This window comes from Hylobates moloch, unplaced genomic scaffold, assembly GCF_009828535.3.
Source record: "Hylobates moloch isolate HMO894 unplaced genomic scaffold, HMol_V3 SCAFFOLD_12, whole genome shotgun sequence".
NCBI lineage: Eukaryota > Metazoa > Chordata > Mammalia > Primates > Hylobatidae > Hylobates > Hylobates moloch.
In genome coordinates, this window is record NW_026652287.1 from 34,969,159 (window position 1) to 34,995,939 (window position 26,781).

The following is a 26,781-nucleotide window of genomic DNA, read 5'->3' on the forward strand; positions in this document are numbered from 1 at the left end:
GCTCTAGGGGGTGGCTCGGAGACTCCTGTCACCTGTTCTCGCCTGCCCCTGGCCTGGGCTCAGTGTGGGCAGCAAGAACCTCACAGGGACTTTGGGGGACTCTAAGTCCATAGGGTGACGACGCTGGCCTCTCTCTGGGAGGCTAGAACGTTGCCGTTCATCTTTGGTGAGAGAGTTAAAATGTTCTTCTGCCACATGACAGGGACAGTAGGTGGTCCCCATAGTAAGACAGAGGATGTGTTTTTTAAAATATCATGGCCAGGCGCGGTGGCTATGCCTGTAATCCCAGTACTTTGGGAGGCTGAGGCAGGCAGATCACCTGAGGTCAGGAGTTCGAGACCAGCCTAGCCAACATGGTGAAACCCCATCTCTACTAAAAATACCAAAATTAGCCAGTCATAGTGGCGTGTGCCTGTAGTCCCAGCTACTTGGGAGGCTGAGGAAGGAGAATAGCTTGAACCCGGGAGGTGGAGTCTGCAGTGAGCCGAGATCGTACCAATGCACTCCCGCCTGAGTGACACAGCGAGACTCGGTCTCAAAAAAAAATCAGCAATCCTCTGAAGCCCTCCCCTGGCCCCACCACTGTTTTTTGAGATTGGTGGGGCCTGCAAGCCTGGAGCGTCCGGAAATGCCTTTTAAGGCAGAGGCCTGGAGACTGCTTCCCCGCAGCTCACATGCCCTGGCCCCCTGAGAGAAGACTGGGTGCAGATCTGCTCCTCCATCTCCTCGGGGCCTGGGGGGATGCTGCACCACCTCGGCTGGGCCCGGGCTGTCCACTCCTCGCTCCTCAGTCAGGCACGTGGTCCTCACCGGACTGGCTCCTTCCTCCTTCCCTCCCTTTTATCCTCGTATCCCCACCTTACCCTCTCCCCACAGAAAGTCCTCCTACGGTGTTTACTGTGGATTTTTTGCTTGTGTGTGTTCTTGCAAAGTGGCTATTGTTGCTTTGTGTACACGTATTCTTAATTTATGAGGATGAAGCCGCGTTAAGATCGCTGTCTTTGTCTCACTGTGTTCACTTGGCCTGTGTTTCTGAAAGTGGTTCACATTGCTGTGTGTGTCCACTCTGCTGCTGTCGCTGCTACAGAATTGATGCGCACCCACCCCCGTCCATCTGCCACGACCCCCACTGCTTCCTGATGAGACTGGGCGTCCCGGAGGCTTCTAGCTGCCCCACCGCAAACCCTCCCTCAGGACCCCTCTGGGAGCTGCGTGATCATTTCTGTGGAATATATACCCAGAGGGAATTGCCGGGCCATAGGATATTCATGTACTTAATTTAACAAAGTACCACTGAATCCACCCAAGGCTTTTACCAGGCGGCCCTGGGTCCCTCCTGGGGCCGACTATGAGGTTGTATGGCAAGTGTGGTTCCAGCTTAAGGAACAAACCAATCCAGCCTAAGGAAATTATTAGAGGGGCTTCAAAGAGTTGTGTTTAAGCATGGCCCGACTACCAACGTTTAGAAGTTGCCTCAACTCCTGCTGACAAGGGACTGATTACGTCAGCGGTCCCCAACCCTTTTGGCACCAGGGACTGGTTTCATGGAAAATAATTTTTCCATGGACTGGGGTGTCGAGGAGATGGTTTTGGCATTACATTTACGGTGCATTTCTTTTTCTTTTTCTTTTTTAAGATGGAGTCTTGCTTCACTCTGTCACCAGGCTGGAGTGCAGTGGTGCAATCTTGGCTCACTGCAACCTCCGCCTCCCAGGTTCAAGCAATTCTCCTGCCTCAGCCTCCTGAGTAGCTGGGATTACAGGCACACGCCACCACGCACAGCTAATTTTTCTTTCCTTTTTTGAGACGGAGCCTCTCATTTTCGCCCAGGCTGGAGTGCAGTAGCGCGATCTCGGCTCACTGCAAGCTCCGCCTCCCGGGTTCACGCCATTCTTCTGCCTCAGCCTCCCGATTAGCTGGGACTATAGGCGCCCGCCAGCATGCCCGGCTAATTTTTTTGTATTTTTAGTAGAGATGGGGTTTCACCATGTTAGCCAGGATGGTCTCGATCTCCTGACCTCATGATCCGCCCGCCTCGGCCTCCCAAAGTGCTGGGATTACAGGCGTGAGCCACCGCGCCCGGCCGGTGCACTTTATTTCTATTATTATTATTACATCGTAATATATAATAAAATAATTATACTACTCAGTATAATGTAGAATCAATGGGAGCCCTGAGCTTGTTTTCCTGCAACTAGATGGTCCCATCTGGGGGTGATGGGAGACAGTGATGGATCATCAGGCATTAGATTCTCATAAGGAGCAAGCAGACTAAATCCCTCACCTGCACAGTTCACAGTAGGGTTCACGCTCCTGTGAGAATCTAATGCTGGCCGAGCGTGGTGCCTCACGCCTGTAACCCCAGCACTTTGGGAGGCTGAGGTGGGTGGATCACCTGAGGTCAGGAGTTCGAGACCAGCCTGGCCAACATGGCAAAACCCATCTCTACTGAAAATGCAAAAATTAGCCAAGTGTGGTGGCAGGTGTCTGTAATCCCATATACTCTGGAGGCTGAGGCAGGAGAATCACTTGAACCTGGGAGGCGGAGGTTGTAGTGTGCTGAGGTCGCGCCACTGCACTCCAGCCTAGGCAACAGAGCAAGACTCTGTCTCAAAAAAAATTTTTTTGTAATGTAAATAAAAGAGAATCTAATGCCACCAGTGATCTGACAGGAGGCAGAGTTCAGACAGTAATGCTCGCTCGCCCGCTGCTCACCTCCTTCTGTGCAGCCTGGTTCCTAACAGGCCACCCGCCAGTACCGGTCTGTGGCCTAGGGGTTGGGGACCCCTGGGTTCAATGAATCACTGTGCCCGTTACAATGGAATATTATGCAGCTATTTAAAACATAGTTTCAAATAATAGTGGACAACATGGGGAAATGCTCAAAACGTTAATACCAAGCTTTCAAAGAATGTGAAGAGGATCTCCAATTCACTTTCAAAACTTAAGTGATATATTTTAAAAGACCCAGAAACACCCAGGAAGGTCAACAGGGTCTTTTCTCTTTGCATTAGTATTACAGGGATATTTAATTTCTTCTTTATGTTTCTTTATTCTCTAGATTGTCTTCAATGAGAGCATTTAATAACTTTTTCTTTTTTTTGAGACGGAGTCTCGCACTGTCCCCCAGGCTGGAGTGCAGTGGCGCGATCTCGGTTCACTGCAACTTCCACCTCTCGGGTTCAAGCGATTCTCCTGCCTCAGCCTCCCGAGTAGCTGGGACTACAGGCACCTGCCACCACGCCCTGCTAATTTTTGTATTTTTAGTAGAGACAGGGTTTCACCATGCTGGCCAGGCTGGTCTCGAACTCCTGACCTTGTGATCCACCCGCCTCGGCCTCCCAAAGTGCTGGGATTACACATGTGAGCCACTGCACCCAGCCAATAACTTTTATAATCAGAACAAATTAAGCTTTAAAAATACCAAGTATAAAATCCTATGCAAGCTGGAAAGAAAAAAAAGAAGGCTATACTGGAATTTGCTCATCTTTTCCTAAATGACAAAAAAGAAACGAAAATTTCAAAGCATTTACCTGGAGCAGGGGTCAGGGAGTGCTCATCCAACCTCATTTATTCCTGTGAGGGCAGCATGACTTCTCCCATCTTATGGACATGGAAATGGAGGCACAGGCTCTGAGTGACTTATCCAAGGTTGCCCAGCAAGCTGTAGCCCCCATGGGCTTGCCCTGTGCCTCAGAAGGTATATATGTCTGTCCCACCCTGAGAATCAGCGTGCAGAAGCCAGGCCCAGACAGCCAAAGTGGGACAGTTACAGGATGGTAATTCTGTTGCAAAAACAAAAAACAAAACCTGGCCGGGCGCGGTGGCTCACGCCTGTAATCCCAGCACTTTGGGAGGCCGAGTCAGGTGGATCACAAGGTCAGGAGTTCGAGACCAGCCTGGCCAACATGGTGAAACTCCATCTCTACTAAAAATACAAAAATTAGCCAGGCGTGGTGGTGGGCACCTGTAATTCCAGCTACTTGGGAGGCTGAGGCAGGAGAACAGCTTGAACCTGGGAGGCAGAGGTGGCAGTTAGCCAAGATAGTGTCACTGCACTCCAGCCTGGCAACAAAGCAAAGAGAAAGGCCGGGCGCGGTGGTTCATGCCTATAATCCCAACACTTTGGGAGGCCAAGGCAGGTGGATCACTTGAGCTCAGGAGTTTGAAACCAGCCTGGGCAACATAGCCAGACCCCATCTCTACTAAAAATACAAAAATTAGCCAGGTGTGGTGGCACGCACCTGTAGTCCCAGATACTTGGGAGGCTGAGGTGGGAAGACTGCATGAGGCCAGGAGGCAGAGGCTGCAGTGAGCCGTGATTGTGCCACTGCACTCCTGCACTCCAGCTTAGGTGGCAGAGCGAGACTCTGTCTCAAAAAAAAAAAAACCCAAACTAACCAAATAAAAACCCCGGCCATAGTGCATTATCAAGGCAAATACCAAGAATGGCTTTTAAATTACCCACTAGTTCGCATTTTCCAGGCGGCTGATCCCTCCAGGGGCATGCAACATGGAGCTTTCGATTGGACAGACTTTTCCCAGTTAGAGCCCTTTAAGGAAGAAAATGGTGGGAGGGCCAGGCGCGGTGGCTCACGCCTGTAATCCCACCACTTCGGGAGGCCGAGGCGGTTGGATCACCTGAGGTCAGAAATTGGAGACCAGCCTGGCCAACATGGCGAAATCCCATCTCTACCAAAAATACAGAAATTATCTGGGAGTGGTAGTGCATGCCTGTAGTACTAGCTACTCAGGAGGCTGAGGCAGGAGAATCACTTGAACCTGGGAGGCAGAGGTTGCAGTGAGCTGAGATTGTGCCACTGCACTCCAGCCTGGGCAACAGAGAGAGACTCCATCTCAAAAAAAAAAAAAAAGAAAAAGAAAAAAAGAAAGAAAGAAAGAAAATGGCGGAAGGAAGGATCTGTAGGGGGGAATCTAGGAGCTGACCTCTCTTGAGGTCAACTGGGACATTCCCCAGCCGCGGGCCTGCGACCAGCAGCAGCCAGGAGGTGCTCTGGATAGGAGGGAGCAGTGCGCCCTCTGCCGTCCGTTCCCAGGCTGCTGAGACTTCGTGTCTAACTGCGGCCTCTCTGGCTCTCATTCCAGCTGTCATCCTCTTCATTCCCTCGGCAGCGCCATCTCGGGGCCCACATAATCCTTGTCACCACTCCGAGCCTCAGTTTATACCCTTTTCAAATAGGGTTTCCCATACTTTGTCAGTTTCTTCTTAACTTTTTCTCATGATGACTCACAGCACACTTACAGAAAAGAACAGTCAGCCGGGCGCGGTGGCTCACACCTGTTAAAGTTAAATTGACAAACGCGTAGAATTGCTTGGCGTCCTGCAAAGCCACACGGCCCCTGAGCCTCGGGACAGGCCCGGGCCGGGCCGGGTGGGAGTATCAGTCCCACATCTCTGTTGAGCAGCCTGAGACGCCTGAGAGGCACAAGACCCGCGTTCTCCCCTCCACGAATGACGCTAAGGCCTTGAGTCACCTCTCTGAACCTGCCTTCTCGTCTAGAAAATAGACCAATTATTTCTACAGCTCAGCGAGGGTGGGCGGGAGAATGTCAGCTGGGCCTCCAGCGTTGCTCCAAGCCCTTTTCAGGGTCAGTGAATTTCAGCCTCACGACAGCCCCCTGAGTAGGTCCTATTCTTCTCATGTTACAGATGAGGAAACTGAGGCATAGGAGAGTAAGACACTTGCACACAGTCCTGGTCCCATGGTTAGTAACGGAGCTGGGACTCAGACAGGCAGGCTGGCTGCAGAAGTTGGTTTTTTCAATGCGATTCCTAACACTTCCTAATTCGTAGCTATCCCTGGCGCTGCGCCCTGGTGACTCAGTTTCAGAACGGCCACTGAGTCCCAGTCTGCATCCCCACAGCCCAGCCTGGCTCCGGCCTTGTCCTTGCTTATCCAGAAGCCCCAGCTTCTTCCTAGCCTTCCAGCTGTAGCCTGTACCCGCACACCCCTGCCACCACACCCAGCTGGAGTCGCCACACCAACTCCTCCTAGGGGACGCCTTTCTGCAAGCCACCCTGTCCCCATCTCAGATCAGGATGAGTATTCCTGGCGCTCTCAGCTACACCAAGCTCAGGGGCACCCTCTACTGGGCACCAGAAGCTACCCCAGCCCCTTCTTTCCCACCCTTCCAGAAACTTGCCCTGCCTTTAAATAGTCACAGACAGCCGGGCGCGGTGGCTCAAGCCTGTAATCCCAGCACTTTGGGAGGCCCAGGCGGGCGGATCACAAGGTCAGGAGATCGAGACCATCCTGGCTAACACGGTGAAACCCCATCTCTACTAAAAATACAAAAAATTAGCCGGGCGTGTAGGCGGGCGCCTGTAGTCCCAGCTACTCGGGAGGCTGAGGCAGGAGAATGGCGTGAACCCGGGAGGCGGAGCTTGCAGTGAGCTGAGATCACGCCGCTGCACTCCAGCCTGGGGGACAGAGCAAGACTCCGTCTCAAAAATAAATAAATAAATAAATAAATAAATAAATAAATAGTCACAGACACAGATATGCTTGCCCTGTGCCAGGTGCTCTTCCCCATGGCTTACAGATATCAAGACAGTTTAATCCTCACAAAGACGTCATGGTCTCATCACCACCCTGAGGCAAGACTAGGAGCTGAGACCCATGCATCCTTCTCCCTGCATGGACTGTTCCTCCTGTGTCTGAACAGCCCCGGCTAATCCATCTGCAGCATTCAGTGCAGCCCTGATTCATTTATTAAGCACCTAGTGTATGCCAGGCACCACCCAAGGCCCAGAGAGCAGGATATACAGAGATCCCTGCCCTCTCGACATTGCGTGCAGAAAGAGGTGGTTCAGAAAGTGAGCAAGTCTCATCCAGGCACAGTGGCTCACGCCTGTAATCCCAGCACTTTGGGAGACTGAGGCGGGTGGATCACTTGAGATCAGGAGCTTGAGACCAGCCTGACCAACATAGTGAAACCCCATCTCTACTAAAAATACAAAAATTAGCCAGGTGTGGTGACATGTTACTGTAATCCCAGATACTCGGGAGGATGAGGCAGGAGAATCGCTTGAACCTGGGAGGCGGAGGTTGCAGTGAGCCGAGATCATGCCACTGCACTCCAGCCTGGGTGACAGAGCGAGACTCCATCTCAAAAAAAAAAAAAAAAAAAGTAGAAGGTGAACAAGTCCAGTGGCAGCGTGCATGAGCTGGCGGGGGGCTGCTGAGCTGAGCATAGGGCAGGAGAGGCTGGGAGTGAGGGGAGGCCAGGGAAGGCTGCCCAGGAAGAGGTGTAGAACCATGGCCTGTGCCTCAGCTTAACCCCGCTCTCCCACTCCACCCGCAGGGGCCTTAGGCAAAGTCCTGCTGCCTTGCTTGGCCTTGCACATGCCTCTGATATAGATCTCATCCCCTTGTTCACACCCAGGTTCAGATGCCTCTCTGGGTTCCTGGTGGTGGGGAGGGTGGGGGGCGGGTAGCCATCCAGCCAGACTTTCCACCCAGGCCAGGCCCTCGCCCCAGAAAGGCTCAGGAGGCCATTCCCAGGAGGATGAATGGGAGGAGGGAGACAGGGACGTCTAGGCCTGAGCCAAGTCAGTGTGAGCATCAAGGGCCCACAATGGCCCCTGCAGTGCTGCCAGGCATGGCAGTCAGGGAAGTCCCTGTTGGAGAGGGAGGCACAAGTTCCTTGTCTCAGGGACCAGGAAGAAATATGAGAAGTCATCATAAAGACAGTTGATGTGTGGGCCGGGCGCGGTGGCTCACGCTTGTAATCCCAGCACTCTGGGAGGCCGAGGAGGGCGGATCACGAGGTCAGGAGATCGAGACCACGGTGAAACCCCATCTCTACTAAAAATACAAAAAAAAAAAAAAAAAAAGACAGTTGATGTGACAAATAACGGTTTTTAAAATCTGAATGTAAAAAAAATTAACACACACACACACACACACAGAGACAACAGTAAGCTTGCTAAACCTTTGTGATTGACTCATTATATTCAAAACATAAAAACAGGCCGAGTGCAGTGGTTCACGTCTGTAATCCCAGCCCTTTGGGAGGCAGAGGCAGGCAGATCACCTGAGGTCAGGAGTTGGAGACCAGCCTGGCCAACTTGGTGAAACTCTGTCTCTACTAAAATACAAAAATTAGCCTGGTGTGGTTGTTTGCACCTGTAATCCCAGCTACTCAGGAGGCTAAGGTGGGAGAATCACTTGAACCCAGAAGGTGGAGGCTGCAGTGAGCCGAGATCACGCCACTGCACTCCAGCCTGAGCAATAGAGCAAGATCCTGTCTTTAAAATAAATAAATAAATAGCCCGGGCGTGGTGGGTCACGCCTGTAATCCCAGCACTTTGGGAGGCCAAGGCGGACAGATCATGAGGTCAGGAGATCGAGACCATCCTGGCTAACACAGTGAAACCCTGTCTCTACCAAAAATACAAACAATTAGCTGGGTGTGGTGGTGTGTGCCTGTAATCCTAGCTACTTGGGAGGCTAAGGCAGGAGAATCACTTGAACCTGGGAGGCAGAGGTTGCAGTGAGCCGAGATTGCTGCACTCCAGCCTGGTGACAGAGCAAGACTCCGTCTCAAATAAATAAATAAATATAAATAAATACAATTGATAATGTTAAGATGAACAGTTCACTTAATTGTTTTCTTACCACAGTTACATTTTTAATAAGGAATTTCTTGACAATTTGTTTTCTTAAAAACCCCAACAGATCTCAGTGGGATTTTTTTCAGCTTTAGTAATATTTACCTACCGCAACCAAAGTGGAAAGTCCCCTACATCCTACACAGGCCAAGTTGCAGGATAAAAGGAAAGTCCCCATCGGGTTAGAAGGCAGTCATTGATGGGGCCACGTCCTTTGCCAGATTCACATCTGCGTCGTTGAGATCTGGCCCAGAGCCCGGCGTAGGTGGAGGTGGGCTCAGCAGATGGGGGCTGAAGATCCAGGAAACTTGGAAGTGGGGGCAGCTACGTGGCTGTCAGAGGTGGCCCCAGGCCTAGGTCCTCTACTGTAGGACAAAATGTCAACATCTTCGTCAGGCCAAAGATGTTAGGGTGAGGGGGCAGGGGGATTTCCCTGCTTCCAGAACCAATCCCCACCTTGCCCATCCTACTCTGTGTGGGGGCCATGAGGGTGATGACACAACTTCAGAGGTGATCTGGTCTACGGTGTTTCAAATCAGGCCTTGGAGGGGCCCCAGGCCTGCCTCCCCCTGCAACCAGGGCAACCTCCAGGATCTGTGTGCACCTTTGCTGGTTAAATGATTGTTTGCATAATAGTTTTGTTTAGTGTCTCTCTTCTTCTCTGAGGCCAGGATCTAGGAAGACAGGGCTTTGTCTGTCTTGTCCACAGCTGGATCCCCAGAGCCCAGTATGACACTTGACACATAGCAGCTCTATGTCAAATGAGCAAAACAATACACGGTAATGTAAGAAGGAGTGGGCCCCACAGCTCAAAAAGCATTGTGAAGCCCACAGACAGCCCAACTGTTTCAGTTGAGGGTGGGTAGGTGTGGTGGAGACTTCCACGTCTATGTTCAGGAGAAGGAGATGTTGAGTCTTGGTTCTGCAACTTTGGAGCCTGTGAGACTGGGGACAAGTGACTTTACTTCTCTGAACCTTCGTTTTCTCAGCTATGAACCACCAGATATGAAGGGAGCAGGGGTATGTGCTTGATAACCCGCATGTGACAGAATTTTCACAAAGATTAAATGAGATCATACCTCAGAGGATTTAGCACAGCTCTGGCAATAATTGGCACTTAACAAATTATGATCCCCCCCCCCCCCGGCTTTTACCTTATTGGGAAGCTGACCAGGATGTCTCTGTTTTAGAGTCAGAGATGAGATCAGCTTTGTATTATTTGGGAGGAGGAGAGAAGAATTAACTGACTTTGGTCGTTAGATATGCCTGTTAAATTTTAAGGGTAACCACTAAATAAGGAGAAAATATATAAATTCTAAAACAGTAGAGAGAAGAAATGGAATCATAAGAAATTCAATCAATACAAAGAAGACAGGAAAGGGGAAAGAATAAGCTACAAAAAATCAGGACAATTAAAAGGCACAAAATAACATTATAGGAAGAATTCCAAATATATTAGTAATTATAGTAAATGTAAATGAGCTAAACTTCCAGTTAAAAGACAAGGACTTCAGACTGACTTAAAATCCAAAGACATACCTAAAACATGAGGACAGAAATCATGAAAGTAAAAATGATGACAAACACAAGAAAGGTGATGTAGCTTTAATGATCTCAGATGTGCACAGGAAGGTAAAAAGCAGAATAGATTGGAAGCAGAACACCAATGCTTTTCCGTTCCCAGGTTCTGTCATATTGATAGCAACATGATTTTGACATGTTGGCATTATCACCCAGGCCCAAAAGCGTGAGGGAAACAGGGACTAGCACAACCAGGGTGTTCCCCAGTAAGAGCCTTAAACACTCTAGTCTGTTTATTCAGCAGATCTTGGCCGAAGTCTGTCATGAACTTGGCCTTGCATAGCACTCTGGGAATGCAGAAGTCATCCCAACACAGTCTCTACTCAAACTCATTCACAGCCTAGACAAGGAGACAGACGTGTGAAACCAAATTATAGTCACTGCGATAGGGATCTAATAAGAGAGTGTGTGTGTGTGACTGATGAGGGACCAGGGGTCAAAAAGGGCTTTTCCAAGGAAGGCAATTGGAATTTTCCAGAGAACAAGGAGGAGGACAGTATAGAAAAGGGGCAGAGCCTGTGCAAAGGCAGAGAGGCTGGACAGAGTGTGGCAAGCAGAGGGAACCCCATGCATCTCTCTTCTCCCTACTATGGCTAGAGTCAAGGAGAGGGCAGCAGGGCAGGTTCTGAAGGGCCTCTGACACTTTGTCGAGGGTGATAGCCATGGGAGGCTGGGAGCGGGGTTGTGGCAAGGTCTGAACTGCATTTCCGGTCATTTGACAGCCAGTGTAGAGGAAAGATGCTGAGGGAGAAACTGGAAGCCCAGAGACAGGACCAGTGTTTTTTGTTTTTTTATTTTTTTGAGACAGAGTCTCACTGTCACCCAGGCTGGAGTGCAGTGGTGCAATTTCACCTCACTGCAACCTCCGCCTCCCAGGTTCAAGTGATTCTCCTGCCTCAGCCTCCCGAGTAGCTGGGACTACAGGAGTGTGCCACCACGCCAGGGTAAATTTTGGTGGGTGTTGTTGTTGTTGTTGTTGTAGAGACGAGGTTTCACCATGTTGGACAGGCTGGTCTCGAACTCCTGAGCTCAAGCAATCCTCCCGCCTTGGCCCCCCAAAGTCCTGGGATTACAGGTGTCGCCACTGTGCCTGGCCAGAACCAGTGCTAATGACCATTATCAACTGAATTAACAATGAAAAACTATATATTACTGCATGCTTGCCATGCCCCACACACTCATTATCTCATCCCAACACTCACTGTCTTGTCCACGCATCACAATAATCCCATGGTACCTGTGAGGAAAGCGGGCTCAGAGAGGTTAGGACACTTGCCCGAGGCCACCAGAGAGTTCGAGCTGGTGAGCAGCAAAGCCAGGATTCAAACCCAGCCTCAACCATCCCCCACGAGGCTGCTCAGCAGGCATTCTGCAGAGAAGAGGAGAAAGAATAGACTGGAATTCTGTTCAAAATAAAGAGACTCCCTATTTAAAGCAGCCCTATGCCACATGTTTCAACAAAACCAGGCTTCCCTTTGCAGCAACACCCCCATCCCACTTAGTTCTCAACTGCATTATTAAAGTGATTGGCGGGGGGACCCCACCCCCTCCCTTTGGGAGTGCCCCTTCATCTCCCTTCACACCCCCTTCCCTCTGCAGCTGGGTCACGGCGGGCTGAGCGCCAAGCAGCCTCAGGCTGTCCGCCTATGGCCATGCTGTTGTCACGGTCCTCTGTCCAGAGGCACCAAGGAGACTTGGAAAACAGACACTGTGGGCTGGAGCCCCAGGTGCACACTCCCCGGGACCGGCAACCCTGCTGAGTCACTTGACTTCACTGAGCCTTGGTCTCCTGTCTCTGAAATGGCGTGTGATGCTCACCTCCGGAGCTGGAGCTGCCGGGGGAGTCAGCAGGAGCCTGGGGTGCTGCAGAGGCTCCGGGAGCTGCAGGCAGGAGGCGGGCACGGAGGGGGCTGAGGCCCAGGGCTCAAACCCTGGCTCTGCCACTTCCTGGTCCTGTGGCCTCGCTGAGCCATCTTCCTTCTCTGAAAAGTGAGCCTAGGCTGGATGCAGTGGCTTACGCCTGTAATCCCAGCACTTTGAGAGGCAAAGGCGGGTGGATCACCTGAGGTCGGGAGTTCAAGACCAGCCTGACCAACATAGAGAGACCCCACCCGTTTCTACTAAAAATACAAAACATTAGCCATGCATGGTGGCACATGCCTGTAATCCCAGCTACTCGGGAGGCTGAGGCAAGAGAATCGCTTGAACCCGGGAGATGGAGGTTGCAGTGAGCCAAGATGGCTCCACTGCCCTCCAGCCTGGGTGAAAACAGCGAAACTCTGTCTAAAAAAAAAAAAAAAAAAAAAAAAAAGCCTAGCAACACGTGCCCTGCAGGGCATCATCGCCTGTGCCCAGCACACGCCTCCAGGTGCCAAGCCCTGAGCGGAGTGAGTCTCACCTCAAGCCTTCAGAGCAGCTCTGCAAGGCTGACGTTGTGAGGCGCTTTCACAGACCACGGCCCCTCTCCACCTCTGCAGCTGCAGGCCTGCTTAACTCCATTCAATCAATAAGCTATGGGGGATGAGTGGAGACCTTTGGGCTGGGTTCAAGAGGGTGAGCAGGAGCCTTCCAGGTGGATGAAAGGGAAGGGCGTCCTGAGCAGAGGGAACAGCATGTGCAAAGGTGGAGTGCCCGGCGAGACGGTCCAAGGGCTGATCCTGGCTAACTTGTATCTGAGTGAGGGCTGCGAGTGAGGGGCCATGCAGAGGGGAGCAGGGAGAAAGGCAGATGCCAGGCAGGGCTTCCAATGCAGGCTGAACTTCCCGAGGGCACTGGGGAGCCCCGGAGGCATCTAGAGGAGGGCAGAGGCAGGGTCAGCTCTGGCATAGCAGGACCCCAGAGATGGACTGGAGGGGAAAGACTGAAGGCCAGGCAGGAGGCTGCGGCGGGCCCAGGGAGAGAGGATGAGGCGGGGCTGGGCTGTGGGGATGGAGGGGAAATGGGGGAGTTCGCTGCAAGGCATTAAAAGGCATGAAGCCACCTGGCCCTGCTGGCCGACCCATGGGCAAGGCTGCAGCCCCGCTTTGGACGGGGAAGGTGAGCTAGGGGGGCCCACTGAGAACAGGGACCCTGAAGGGAGGGAGGGGAGGGTGGGGCATGGAGTGTTTGCTGGGAATAAAGGGGGCCCCAGGCCATCTCAGTGTAACCCAAAGAGGGGGAAAGTTCCAGGGGCCTCTTGACAGCACATGCAGCAGCAATACCTTTGTTCTTTCTGTATTTATGATTATTATTGAGACAATTCTCTGTCGCCCAGGCTGGAGTGCAGTGGCACAATCTCAGCTCACTGCAACCTCCTCCTCCCAAGTTCATGCAATTCTGCCTCAGGCTCCTGAGTAGCTGGGATTACAGGCGTGCATCACCATGCCCAGCTAAGTTTTGTGTTTTTAGTAGAGATGGGGTGTCACCACATTGGCCAGGCTGGTCTTGAACTCCTGACCTCAAGTGATCCGCCTGCCTCGGCCTCCCAAAGTGCTGGGATTACAGGCGTGAGCCACTGCACCCGGCCTCTTGGTCCAGGCTTTCTTTTAAAGTCCACCTCATTCTCTGCCTAGCGATCAGTGATGACCGGGGCCTCCTCCTCCTGTTATTATTATTGATGTTATTATTATTAATAGAAATAGCAACCGAGCGCCTGCTTTGTCGATCACCAGCATTTCCCAGGGAGGTGATAAGCGGCGTTTGGTGAGAAGGGTCCCACGTGTATTATGTCTGGGAAAACTGGAGTTGAGCAAAACAAAGCCACTGTCTCCCACTGGGCTTCACAGAGCTCCAACATGCCAGGTGCACTGGAGTCTCAGGGAGGGAGTGTGCAGGCTCCTGATGCATTGATATGAGAGAGTGTTTTTTTGCTGTTGGTGTTTAGCGTCCCAGGGAACGAGCTCTGAGAACTGGCTCTGAGAAGCTCCAGGTTGGGTTCTTCCCCAGATATTCTCTCCGAGGAAGAAATGCAAGCTCTGGGGGGTCCCCTGGCAGAGGGGCCAGTTTTAGAGCTCCAGCCCAGTCAGGCCAGAGACATTCTCAAGCCCCTGCTTCTCCTGCCCTGGACAGGAGATGCCCACAGCCCCCAGCCTCATGCACAGGCACAGTCGCATCTCCGGCTGGGTGCAGAGACCCCAGGCTGGCTTGGGACCCAAATGACCTTCAGGACCCATGCCTGCAGAGGCATTCCTGTTGTACTCCGCCGTTCTCCCTGCCCCACAAGGCCTGCCCCAGCCCATCCTCGGGCTGCGTCCTGCAGGCTGAGCACCCACCAGCTCCCTGCAAACACATTCACACCCTCCTGCCTGTGAAACAGCATTCACAGAGGTCTCATTCAGTTCTGAAAGCTAGCCATGTTCACTCTGGGAAGTTAGACAAGGCAGAAGCCTATTAAGAAAAAAATCGGCCGGGTGCGGTGGCTCATGCCCGTCATCCCTTTGGGATGCCGAGCACTTTGGGAGGCCGAGGCGAGTGGATCACTTGAGGTCAGGAGTTCGAGACCAACCTGGCCAACATGGCGAAATGCTGTCTCTACTAAAAATACAAAAATTAGCTGGGCGTGGTGGTGCACACCTGTAATCCCAGCTTCTCGGGAGGCTGAGGTAGGAGAATTGCTTGAACCCAGAAGGCAGAGGTTGCAGTGAGCTGAGATCACACCACTGCACTCCAGCCTGGGCGACAGAGTGAAATTCTGTCTGAAAAAAAGAAAAGAAGAAAAGAAGAAATCAAGCACAGACATAGTGACTCACACCTGTAATCCCGGCACTTTGGGAGGCTGAGGCAGGTGGATCATTTGAGGTCAGGAATTCGAGACCACCTGGCCAACATGATGAAACCCCATCTCTACTTAAAAAAAAAAAAAATACGGCCGGGTGCGGTGGCTCACGCCTGTAATCCCAGCACTTTGGGAGGCTGAGGCGGGCAGATCACGAGGTCAGGAAATCGAGACCATCCTGGCGAACACAGTGAAACCGCGTCTCTACTGAAAATGCAAAAAATTAGCCGGGAGTGGTGGCGGGTGCCTGTAGTCCCAGCTACTCGGGAAGCTGAGGCAGGAGAATGGCGTGAACCCAGGAGGCAGCTCAGCTTGCAGTAAGCCGAGATCGCGCCACTGCACTCCAGCCTGGGCAACAGAGCAAGACTCTGCCTCAAAAAAAAAAAAAAAAATTAGCCGGGCGTAGTGGCGTGTGCCTGTAATCCCAGCTACTCAGGAGGCTGAGGCAGGAGAATTGCATGAACCCGGGAGGCAGAGGTTGTAGTAAGCCAAGATTGTGCCACTGCACTCCATCCTGGGCAACAGAGTGAGACTCTATCTCAAAAAAAAAAAGTAAAAGATAATGAAAAAATATATCCCTGCATAATATGCATAGAAAAAATTGGAAGAATGTGCCAAATGATTAACATAAATTAACTCTAGGTAGATGTATTTTGGCCAATTTTTATTTTCTTCTCATACATTTTTCCTAAATGAGTATATATTACTTTTTAAAAATTTTTTTTATTTTAGAGACACAGTTTCGCCTTATTGCCTAGGCTAGTCTGGAACTCCTGACCTCAAGTAATCTGCCTGCCTCGGCCTCCCAAAGTGCTGGGATTACAGGCGTAAGCCACTGCGCCCAGCCTTCATCTATCCTTTTCACTCTGAGGCCATGGAGTCCTTCACTGGGCAAGACGCCCTGTGGTTGGGACCCAGTCCCTGCCCTCCCTGGAGGCACCTGGACTCTGGGCTCCAGGGAACCCAGCCCCGGGGATCCCTGACCGGACTGGGGTGGGTAGACGGGACCAGGACATCCTCCCGTGTAAGTGATCCTGGAACTAGGTGTTGAAAGACAGATGGGGGGAGGTATCCAGGAAAAAAGCAGGAGAGGTGTTCCTGGCAGAGGGAAACACAGGTGCAAAGGCCAGAGGCAGGGGTGTGTCTGCTGGGCTCAGGGACTTGCCAGAACAGGAGGTGGGGGAAACAAGTAGTGGGGGAAGGAGAAGGTGGTGCCAGGCGGATGAGCGGCTCCAGGGCAGAGACTGTGTCTTATGGGCTCTCACTGTCATTGTCGCCTTGGTGGGCAGCACAGCATGGCACAGGAGAGTCTTGTGCTGGGACTGACGGGCAGTCCCGGGAGGATTGTGAAGGGCCCAGGGGAGGGACAGGGGATCTGTGGGTATAAACAGACCTTTATTCTATTCTGTTCTGTTCTATTCTATTCTATTCTATTCATTCTATTCTATGCTGTTATTTTATTTTTGAGACTGAGCTTCTCTCTTGTTGCCCAGGCTGGAGTGCAGTGGCGCGATCTCAGCTCACCACAACCTCCGCCTCCTGGGTTGAAACGATTCTCCTGCCTCAGCCTCCTGAATAGCTGGGATTACAGGCATGCGCCCTGCCTAAACAGACCTTTCTAGGGCCTGGTGGGAGAGGCAGAGGGCTGAGGTGCAGCTGGGGCCGTTGGCATGGAGAGGAGAGGCTGGAACAGGGAATCAGAGGACAGGGGGCCAGGATGGGGGCAGCCCTGATTTTCTGCGGGAATGGATGCAGTAAGACAGTTCTTGCCAGGCAGGGTGGCTCACACCTGTAATCCCAGCACTTTGGGAGGCCGAGTTGGGCAGATCACCTGAGGTCAGGAGTTCAAGACCAGCCTGGCCAACATGGTAAAACCCCGTCTCTACTAAAAAAAAAAAAGTACAAAAATTAGCCAGGCATGGTGGTGCATGCCTGTAATCCTAGCTACTTGGGAGGCTGAGGCAGGAGAATCACTTGAACCCGGGAGGTGGAGGTTGCAGTGAGCCAAGATTGCACCATTGCACTCCAGCCTGGGCAACAAGAGCAAAACTCTCTCTCAAAAAAAAAAAAAAAAAAAAAAAGGGCAGTTCTTGGCCCTAAGAGCCGCCTTTCAGTGGATGGCTCAGGGTTGTAATCCCAAGGGCATGGCACAAGTTTCTCAAGGCCAACGATAACAGTAACAACGAGAATAACGATGTGCTGAGCGCCCCTGAACACTGGGACTTCATTTCCTCTCCCTCACCCTCCGAAGTGCTTCTCATCATCCTCCTCATGGTAAGAGTGGGCCAGGAGGTACAGAGAGCTCAAGTGACAGGCCCTACAACCAGGACGGGGTGGGCGGGATTTGAACAGGGCCCAGCTCTTCACGCCACATCTGTGACCTCTGTTTCCGTGTCTGTCCACGGGGAACGGCGATGGGTGGGTGTGAGGTGGCCGAGCAAGACGGGGAGGGGCGCAGGCTCTGGCCAGCCCTGCCCAGCTCTGCCATGGAGCAAGCCACTTCTTTAGGCTCCTGTTTCCTCCCTTCTAAAACGGGGCCGTCACAGTCCTTGTTCATAGGGCTGCTGGATGGACAAAAGGCGACTGTGTCCGCAGAGCGTCCCTGAGCGCCGAGTAAACCTGCAGCATCTCACAGGGCAGCCGCCAGCATCGGGGCTGCTGGCTGGGCTCGGGGACTGCGTGCGTTGCTACTGAGAGGCGCCCTGGACGCCCTGGGTGTGAAACACGTGTTGAGTTTCCTTGGATTTCGAAGCTCCACCATAAAGAGTGTAAAATGGCTCAATCGCAAGTTTTCAGCTAATGACAGGTTCAAATGAGAGTATTTTGGACGTGATGAGCTAAATAAATATATTAGTAAAGTTGATTTCACCTGTTTGGTTTTTTTTTTTTTTTCAATGTGGCTTCTAGGAAATTTAAAATTACACATGTGGGCTGGGTGTGGTGGCTCACGCCTGTAATGCCAGCACTTTGGGAGGCTGGGACGGGAGAATCGCTTGAGGCCAAGAGTTTGAGACCACCTTGGACAACATAGGGAGACCCCATCTCTACAAAAAATTAAAATAAAATAAAATTAGCCAGGTGTGCTGGCACGTGCCTGTAGTCCCAGCTACTCAGGAGGCTGAGGTGAGCAGATCACTTGAGCCCAGATGGTCAAGGCTGCAGTGAGCAGAGACTGCACCGCTGCACTCCAGCCTGGGTGACACAGTGAGACTCTGTCTTAAAATAAAACAACCAAACATTATACATGTGGTTCACATTCTATTTCTATTGGACAGCACCGACATAAATTATTATTATTTGATGACTGTGCCTATGCCACGAATATTACCATTTCTTAATGCTGGGTGCCTCTCAGGTATATCTGGGTTTGGTTTTGTTTTTATTCCTGCTTACTATAGAAGTAATTTTTGCTCATTGAGGAAAAAAAATCACAAAAGAATAAAAATTGTCCATAATTCCCAACAGATAAACTTCACTACTAAGAAAAGCTTGGAGTATGTCCTTCCAGTTTTTTTTATGTTTTTTTTTTTAAGAGTCTCACTCTGTCACCCAGGCTGGAGTGCAACTGGGCCATCTTGGCTCACTGCAACCTCCGCCTCCCGGGTTCAAGAGATTCTCCTGCCTCAGCCTCCCAAGTAGCTGGGATTACAGGCACCTGCCACCATGCCTGACCAATTTTTTGTATTTTTAGTAGAGATGGGGTTTCGCCATGTTGGCCAAGCTGGTCTCGAACTCCTGACCTCAGGTGATCCACCTGCCTTGGCCTCTCAGAGTGCTAGGATTACAGGCATGAGCCACCATGCCCGGCCTCTTTTTTCTTTTTAAGGTGGAATCTCGCTGTGTCGCCCAGGCCGGAGCGTAGTGGCGCGATCTCGGCTCACTGCAACCTCCGCCTCCCTCTTGCCTCAGTCTCCCGAGTAACTGGGATTACAGGCACCCACCACCACCCCCAGCTAATTTTTGTATTTTTAGTAGAGACGGAGTTTTATCATGTTGGCCAGGCTGGTCTCGAACTCCCAATCTCAACTGATCTGCCCGCCTCGGCCTACCTAAGTGCTGGGATTACAGGTGTGAGCCACCATGCCCGGCCTCTTTTTCTCTTTTTTCTTTTGGTGCATATACTCTGATACCTAATTCTTCAGCTTCTTTGTGGTGACACAGGATGCATCTGAGGTCCTCAGTTTCCTCCATTAATACTGTAACACCACATTCCCCCAGTGTCTGTCCCCTTCTCCCTGGCACACGCCACCACTGTCTGAGCTTTGCACATATGATCCAATGGCTGTGTGGCCTTCTGGGCCTCAGTGCACCCGGCATGGTCATCAGTAGTGAGGACCCTGTGAGATCCTGTCTCCCATGCTCTGACCCAGCACTGCCCCTCCTGTGGACCCCAGCCTCAGCCCTGAGAGGCGGCAGCCAGGGTCAGAGGTCAAGAGCCAGGACTCTGGAACCAGAGGGCCTGGATCCAATCCCAACTCAGCTGTCCACTTCTGTGTGACCTTGGGCAAGTCACTGCACCTCCCTGGGCCTAATTCATCATCCTTCGTGTGAAACTCTTGAGGTCTGATGCGTTTTGACATTCTGATATTAGAAACGTAGTAATAGATAGCATAGGTTTTATAATATCTTAGTGGTCTTGAAACATGGGAATTTCTAGAATGAAATGTTTGGATAGTCATGAGTGGGATCAATAAAAGCTTTACTTTCATGTGGCTGGGCGCGATGGCTCACACCGGTAATCCCAGCACTTTGGAAGGCCAAGGCGGGTGGATCACCTGAGGCCAGGAGTTCGAGACCAGCCTGGCCAACATGGCAAAACCCTGTCTCTACTAAAAATACAAAAAATTAGCCAAGCATGGTGATGCGTGCCTGTAATCCCAGCTACTTGGGAGGCTGAGGCAGGAGAATCACTTGAACCTGGGAGGCGGAGGTTGCGGTGAGCCGAGATCACGCCTCTGCACTCCAGCCTGGGTGACAGAGAGAGACTCTATCTCAAAATAAATAAATAAATACAATAAATAAATGAATAGCTTCATGTGAGTTCTGATCGGATTTTGCTGCCAAGTGGGATTTGGTGTCAAAGTTTGGAAATATCTGGTTGTTAGGGCCTTATGAATTTTGGAATTGTAGGTATTGAATAAGGACTGGTAATAGTGCCCATCTCACAGGGCAGTTTGGAGGATTAAAAGAGTTATTACCCACAAAGCATTTAGAACAGTGTCTGGCACCAAAGACGTGTTCAATGTGTCTTAGTTGCTGGTATTAGTATTTTCATTTTTTATTATTTATTTATTTATTTTGGGGACAGGATCTCCCTCTGTCACGCAGGCTGGAGTGCAGTGGCACGATCACAGTTCACTGCAGCCTTGGCCTCCTGGGCTCAAGCGATCCTCCCATCTTGGCCTTCTGAGTAGCTGGGACCACAGGTGCATGCCACCACACAGGGCTAATTTTTGTATTTGTTTGTAGAGATGGGGGTCTTGCTTTGTTGACCAGGCTTGTCTTCAACTCCTGGGCTCAAGTGATCCTCCCACCTCCGCCTCCCAAAGTGCTGGGATTACTGGTGTGAGCCGCCATGCCCAGCCTTATTTTTTTCATTTTTAAAACTATGTATAGTGGCCGGGCGCGGTGGTTCACACCTGTAACATCCCAGCGCTTTGGGAGGCCAAGGCAGGCAGATCACTTCAGATTGGGAGTTCAAGAACAGTCTGGCCAACATGGTGAAACCCCGTCTCTACTAAAAATACAAAATTGGCTGGGCACGGTGGCTCACGCCTGTAATCCCAGCACTTTGGGGGGCCGAGGCGGGTAGATCATGAGGTCAGGAGTTCAAGACCAGCCTGGCCAACATGGTGAAACCCCATCTCTACTAAAAATACAAAAATTAGCCAGGTGTGGTGGCACGCCCTTGTAATCCCAGCTACTTGGGAGACCGAGGCAGGAGAATCGCTAGAACCTGAGAGGCGGAGGTTACAGTGAGCTGAGACTGTGCAACTGCACTCCAGCCTGGGTGACAGAGCAAGACTCTGTCTCGAAAATAAAATAAAAGAATGTATCACTGGCATGGAATAAAATATCCTCATTTTAAGTGTAGTTTGGGGAGTCCTAACAGTCGCTTTCCATCATGTAACCACCACGCCAATGTAGCACGTTTCAGTCACCCCAGAAAGCTCTCTCATGCCCTTCCCTGTCTGCCCCAGATACCTCACCCACCCACATATGCAGAGACGCCCACTTAGAACACCCAGAGCATGGTGTGGACGGCTCCACCGCGCCAGTTCCTTTGTGTTCGGCGTCTTTTGCTCAGCGTAACCCCCGAGAGATTCATCCAGAGTGTCATCAGTAGCCAGGTGCCTTTCGTGGCTGAGCTGAGAGATTCATCCAGGGGGTCACAGTAGCCAGGTCCCTTTCGTGGCTGAGCTGCAGCATCCTTCACATGGCCACACCTCGCAGTGTTTGTCCATTCACCTGCTGATGAACATTTGGGACGTCTCCAGCTTAGGCAGTCCTGAGAAAAAAATGCTGTGCACACCCACGTAGAAGCCGTTGCGTGGACATCTGCCTTCTTTTCTGTTGAGGAAATACCCAGGAATGGAACAGCCGGGTTGGATGGCCACTCCAGTTTTACCTTTTTTTTCAAAAGTTTTTTCCTCCTCAATCCCAAAATTCTTGTTTTTATATTTCTTTTTAAATTCTTTTTTGTAGAGACAAGGTCTCCCAATGTTGCCCAGACTGGCCTCAAGCTTCTGGGCTCAGGTGATCCTCTCACCTTGGCCTCCCAAAGTGCTGGGATTACAGGCATGAGCCACTGTGCCTGTCCCCCAAAATTCTTTTTTTTTTTTTTTCGAGATGGAGTCTCGCTCTGTTACCCAGGCTGGAGTGTGGTGACACGATCTCAGCTCACTGCAACCTCTGTCTCCCAGGTTCAAGCGATTCTCCTGCCTCAGCCTCCCAAGTAGCTGGGATTACAGGCATGTGCCGCCACGCCCGGCTAATTTTTGTATTTTTAGTAGAGACGGGGTTTCACCATGTAGGCCAGGCTGGTCTCGAACTCCTGACCTCAGGTGATCCACCCACTACGGCTTCCCAAAGTGCTGGCATTACAGGCGTGAGCCACCATGCCTGGCTGTCCCCAAAATTCTTGAATCCAGTTTTAACTTTATAAGTAACTATCTTTTTTCCCTTTTTTTCATTTTCTTGTTTGTTCGTTTTTCTTTTCTTTTCTTTTCTTTTTTTTTTTTTTTTTGACAGCGTATTACTTCATTGCCCAGGCTGGAGTGCAGTGGCGTGATCAGGGCTCACTGCAGCCATCACTTTCCAGGCTCACACAATCCTCCCACCTCAGCCTCCCAGCAACAGGCACATGCCACCACACCTGGCTAATTTATTTTATTTTATTTTATTTTAATTTTTGTAGAGATGGGGTCTATGCTCTGATGCCCAGTCTGATCTTGATCTCCTGGGTTCAAGTGATCTGCCCACCTCAGCCTCCCAAAGTGCTGGAATTACAGGCATGAGCCACCCCCGTGCCTGGTCCCCCAAAATTCTTGAATCCAGTTTTTTTGTTTCTACAAGGAGTCTTGCTCTATTGCCCAGGCAGGAGTGCAGTGGCACTATCTCGACTCACTGCAAACTCCACCTCCTGGGTTCAAGTGATTCTCGTGCTTCAGCCTCCTGAGTAACTGGGATTACACGCACCACCACACCTGGCTAACTTTGTATTTTTAGTAGAGACAGGGTTTCACCATGTTGGCCAAGCTGGTCTCAAACTCCTGACCTCAGGTGATCCACCCGCCTCAGCCTCCCAAAGTGCTGAGATTACAGGCGTGAGCCACCGCACCCAGCCTTGACTCCAGTTTTAACTTTATAAGAAACTCATCAAACCATGTTGCAATATGGTCCTACTGTCACAGCACAGCACGGGAGATCCAGCCACCCGGCCCCACCTGCGCCTGGGACCTTGATGATCCCCCCACGGTCCCCGTCAGTATCTCCGTGACTGATCCCTGTCTCCCTCTCACCAGGTGATCCGGACGGACACGTTCAAGCACCTGCGGCACCTGGAGATTCTGCAGCTGAGCAAGAACCTGGTGCGCAAGATCGAGGTGGGCGCCTTCAACGGGCTGCCCAGCCTCAACACGCTGGAGCTTTTTGACAACCGGCTGACCACGGTGCCCACGCAGGCCTTCGAGTACCTGTCCAAGCTGCGAGAGCTCTGGCTGCGCAACAACCCCATCGAGAGCATCCCCTCCTACGCCTTCAACCGCGTGCCCTCGCTGCGGCGCCTGGACCTGGGCGAGCTCAAGCGGCTGGAGTACATCTCCGAGGCGGCCTTCGAGGGGCTGGTCAACCTGCGCTACCTCAACCTGGGCATGTGCAACCTCAAGGACATCCCCAACCTGACTGCCCTGGTGCGCCTGGAGGAGCTGGAGCTGTCGGGCAACCGGCTGGACCTGATCCGCCCTGGCTCCTTCCAGGGTCTCACCAGCCTGCGCAAGCTGTGGCTTATGCACGCCCAGGTAGCCACCATCGAGCGCAACGCCTTCGACGACCTCAAGTCGCTGGAGGAGCTCAACCTGTCCCACAACAACCTGATGTCGCTGCCCCACGATCTCTTCACGCCCCTGCACCGCCTCGAGCGCGTGCACCTCAACCACAACCCCTGGCATTGCAACTGCGACGTGCTCTGGCTGAGCTGGTGGCTCAAGGAGACGGTGCCCAGCAACACGACGTGCTGCGCCCGCTGTCATGCGCCCGCCGGCCTCAAGGGGCGCTACATTGGGGAGCTGGACCAGTCGCATTTCACCTGCTACGCGCCCGTCATCGTGGAGCCGCCCACGGACCTCAACGTCACCGAGGGCATGGCCGCCGAGCTCAAATGCCGCACGGGCACCTCCATGACCTCCGTCAACTGGCTGACGCCCAACGGCACCCTCATGACCCACGGCTCCTACCGCGTGCGCATCTCCGTCCTGCATGACGGCACGCTTAACTTCACCAACGTCACCGTGCAGGACACGGGCCAGTACACGTGCATGGTGACGAACTCAGCCGGCAACACCACCGCCTCGGCCACACTCAACGTCTCGGCCGTGGACCCCGTGGCGGCCGGGGGCACCGGCGGCGGCGGGGGCGGCCCTGGGGGCAGTGGTGGTGTTGGAGGGGGCAGTGGCGGCTACACCTACTTCACCACGGTGACCGTGGAGACCCTGGAGACGCAGCCCGGAGAGGAGGCCCTGCAGCCGCGGGGGACGGAGAAGGAACCGCCAGGGCCCACGACTGACGGTGTCTGGGGCGGCGGCCGGCCCGGGGACGCGGCCGGCCCTGCCTCGTCTTCTACCACGGCACCCGCCCCGCGCTCCTCGCGGCCCACGGAGAAGGCGTTCACGGTGCCCATCACGGATGTGACGGAGAACGCCCTCAAGGACCTGGACGACGTCATGAAGACCACCAAAATCATCATCGGCTGCTTCGTGGCCATCACATTCATGGCCGCGGTGATGCTCGTGGCCTTCTACAAGCTGCGCAAGCAGCACCAGCTCCACAAGCACCACGGGCCCACGCGCACCGTGGAGATCATCAACGTGGAGGACGAGCTGCCCGCCGCCTCGGCCGTGTCCGTGGCCGCCGCGGCCGCCGTGGCCAGTGGGGGTGGTGTGGGCGGGGACAGCCACCTGGCGCTGCCCGCCCTGGAGCGAGACCACCTCAACCACCACCACTACGTGGCTGCCGCCTTCAAGGCGCACTACAGCAGCAACCCCAGCGGCGGGGGCTGCGGGGGCAAAGGCCCTCCTGGCCTCAACTCCATCCACGAACCTCTGCTCTTCAAGAGCGGCTCCAAGGAGAACGTGCAAGAGACGCAGATCTGAGGCGGCGGGGCCGGGCGGGCAAGAGGCGTGGAGCCCCCCACCCCGGTCCCAGCCCGGGCGCAGCCTGACCGGGACCCCTCCCTCCCACAGCCCAGCCCACCTTCTGGGACCACGCAGGGAATTGGGGAGAGGCGGCTTCCAGCCCCATCTGGGGCTCGGACCCCCAGTAAGGACAGGGTGGGGCTCCAGGAGCGGAGTCTCTGGGGTCCTCGCCTCACCCCCGCCACTCCCCGGTGACGGGAGGGGACGTGGGACCCAGGAGAAGTGGCCTGAGTTCTCCGCGTTTCCTCCTCGCTCTCCCACCAAGCGTTCCCGGCCCGCCGCCTTCCAGGGGAGAGAGGAGCTTTTTCCAGGGGTGTCCTTTCCCCTCGGCCCCAAACACCCTCCTTTTACGGTTCAGTTTTTGCAGTTTGACGCCCGTCCCTCCCTCCCACTCCTCCGCCCTCAAAACTGAAGAGATGGACACGTCGCCAGAGCTCCCCTCCCAGCGCCCGGCTCTGCTCCCGGCCGGCGGTCCCTGTCGTCGGCAGGGGGTGGCAGCCTCCACCCGCCCCAGCCCCACCTGCCCCACAGACACTTTTGATACTGAAGGGAGGTTTGCGTCAACGACTACCTGCTCTGTAATTACTTTAAAAAAAAAACATGGAAAAAGTAAAAAAATATTTTTTTTGGTCATGAAAACACGGAGGAGAGAAAACAAAGTGAATGTGGGTGGGGGCGGAAGGAGAGGCTGGAGAGCCAGCCTGGCAGCCCGGTCGGGAGGGCGGGTGCAGGGCACCTCCGGGTGGTCTTAGGCCCCTCAGCCTTCACCTTGGAGACCCCAGAGAAGGTCTGATTCCCTCTCTTCCTAAACTCCTCCCCTAGCACCGCCACACCGCACCCAAACCCAGGCAGAGACTTAGAGCAAAGGAAATCTATTGTCCCACAGTTCTGGAGGCTGGAAGTGATCAAGGTGCCAGGAGGGCCACGCTCTCTCTGAAACCTGGGGGAACCTCAGGGGAGCTTCCTGCCTCGCCAGCTTCTGGTGACCCCAGGCTGTCCTGGCTGGTGGCTGTATCACATCACCCCAGTCTTCCAGCGCCTGCCCCTGTAGCCTCTCATCTCTTCCCTCTGTGTGCGTCTGTCTGTGTCCAACTCCCCCTCTTTTATTTATTTTTTAATTGAGATGTAGTTTCATTCTTATCGCCCAGGCTGGAGTGCAATGGTGTGATCTCGGCTCACTGCAGCCTCTGCTTCCCAACTTCAAGTGATTCTCCTGCCTCAGCCTCCCGAGTAACTGGGATTACAGGCATGTGCCACCACGCCTGGCTAATTTTTGTATTTTTAGTAGAGATGCGGTTTTACCACGTTAGCCAGGCTGGTTTCGAACTCCTAACCTCAGGTGATCCACTCACCTCGGCCTCTCAAAGTGCTCGGATTACAGGCATGAGCCACCACGACTGACCGTTTGTTTGTTTGTTTGTTTGTTTGTTTGTTTTTGAGACAGAGTCTTGCTCTGTTGTCCAGGCTGGAGTGCAGTGGCACAATTTCAGCTCACTGAAGCCTCTGCCTCCCAGGTTCAAGCGAATCTCCTCCCTCAGCCCCCTGAGTAGCTGAGATTACACATGCCTACCACCACAGCCAGCTAATTTTTGTATTTTTAGTAGAGACGGGGTTTCACCATGTTGGCCAGGCTGGTCTCGAACTTCTGACCTCAAGTGATCCACCTGCCTCAGCCTCCCAGAGTGCTAGGATTATAGGCGTGAGCCACTGCAGCCTGCGTAACCTCCCCTCTTACAAGGACAGAGGTCAGACTGGACCAGGAGCCTCCGCCTCCAGTATAACCTCAGCTCCATCCTTGGCAAAAACCCAATTCCCAAATAAGGTCCCATTCTGAGGCCCTGGAGGTCAGGACTTCTGCGCTTCCCTTTCTGGGTGACAGTTCAACCCACAACAGGGCCCAA

The 26,781-nt window shown here is 52.8% G+C and overlaps 1 protein-coding gene across 2 annotated transcripts in view; it reads left to right on the forward strand.

Moving 5' to 3' along the window:
* Positions 1-25,518, forward strand: part of LRRC4B (leucine rich repeat containing 4B) — a 50,753-nt gene extending 25,235 nt beyond the window's left edge. For both annotated transcript variants that reach the window (XM_032169021.2, XM_058426012.1), the window contains exon 3: positions 22,994-25,518. In XM_032169021.2, the coding sequence (XP_032024912.1) occupies positions 22,994-24,838 (1,845 nt within the window). In that variant the 3' untranslated portion in view covers positions 24,839-25,518. The remainder of the gene's footprint in view (positions 1-22,993) is intronic.
* The last annotated feature ends 1,263 nt before the right edge of the window (positions 25,519-26,781 follow it).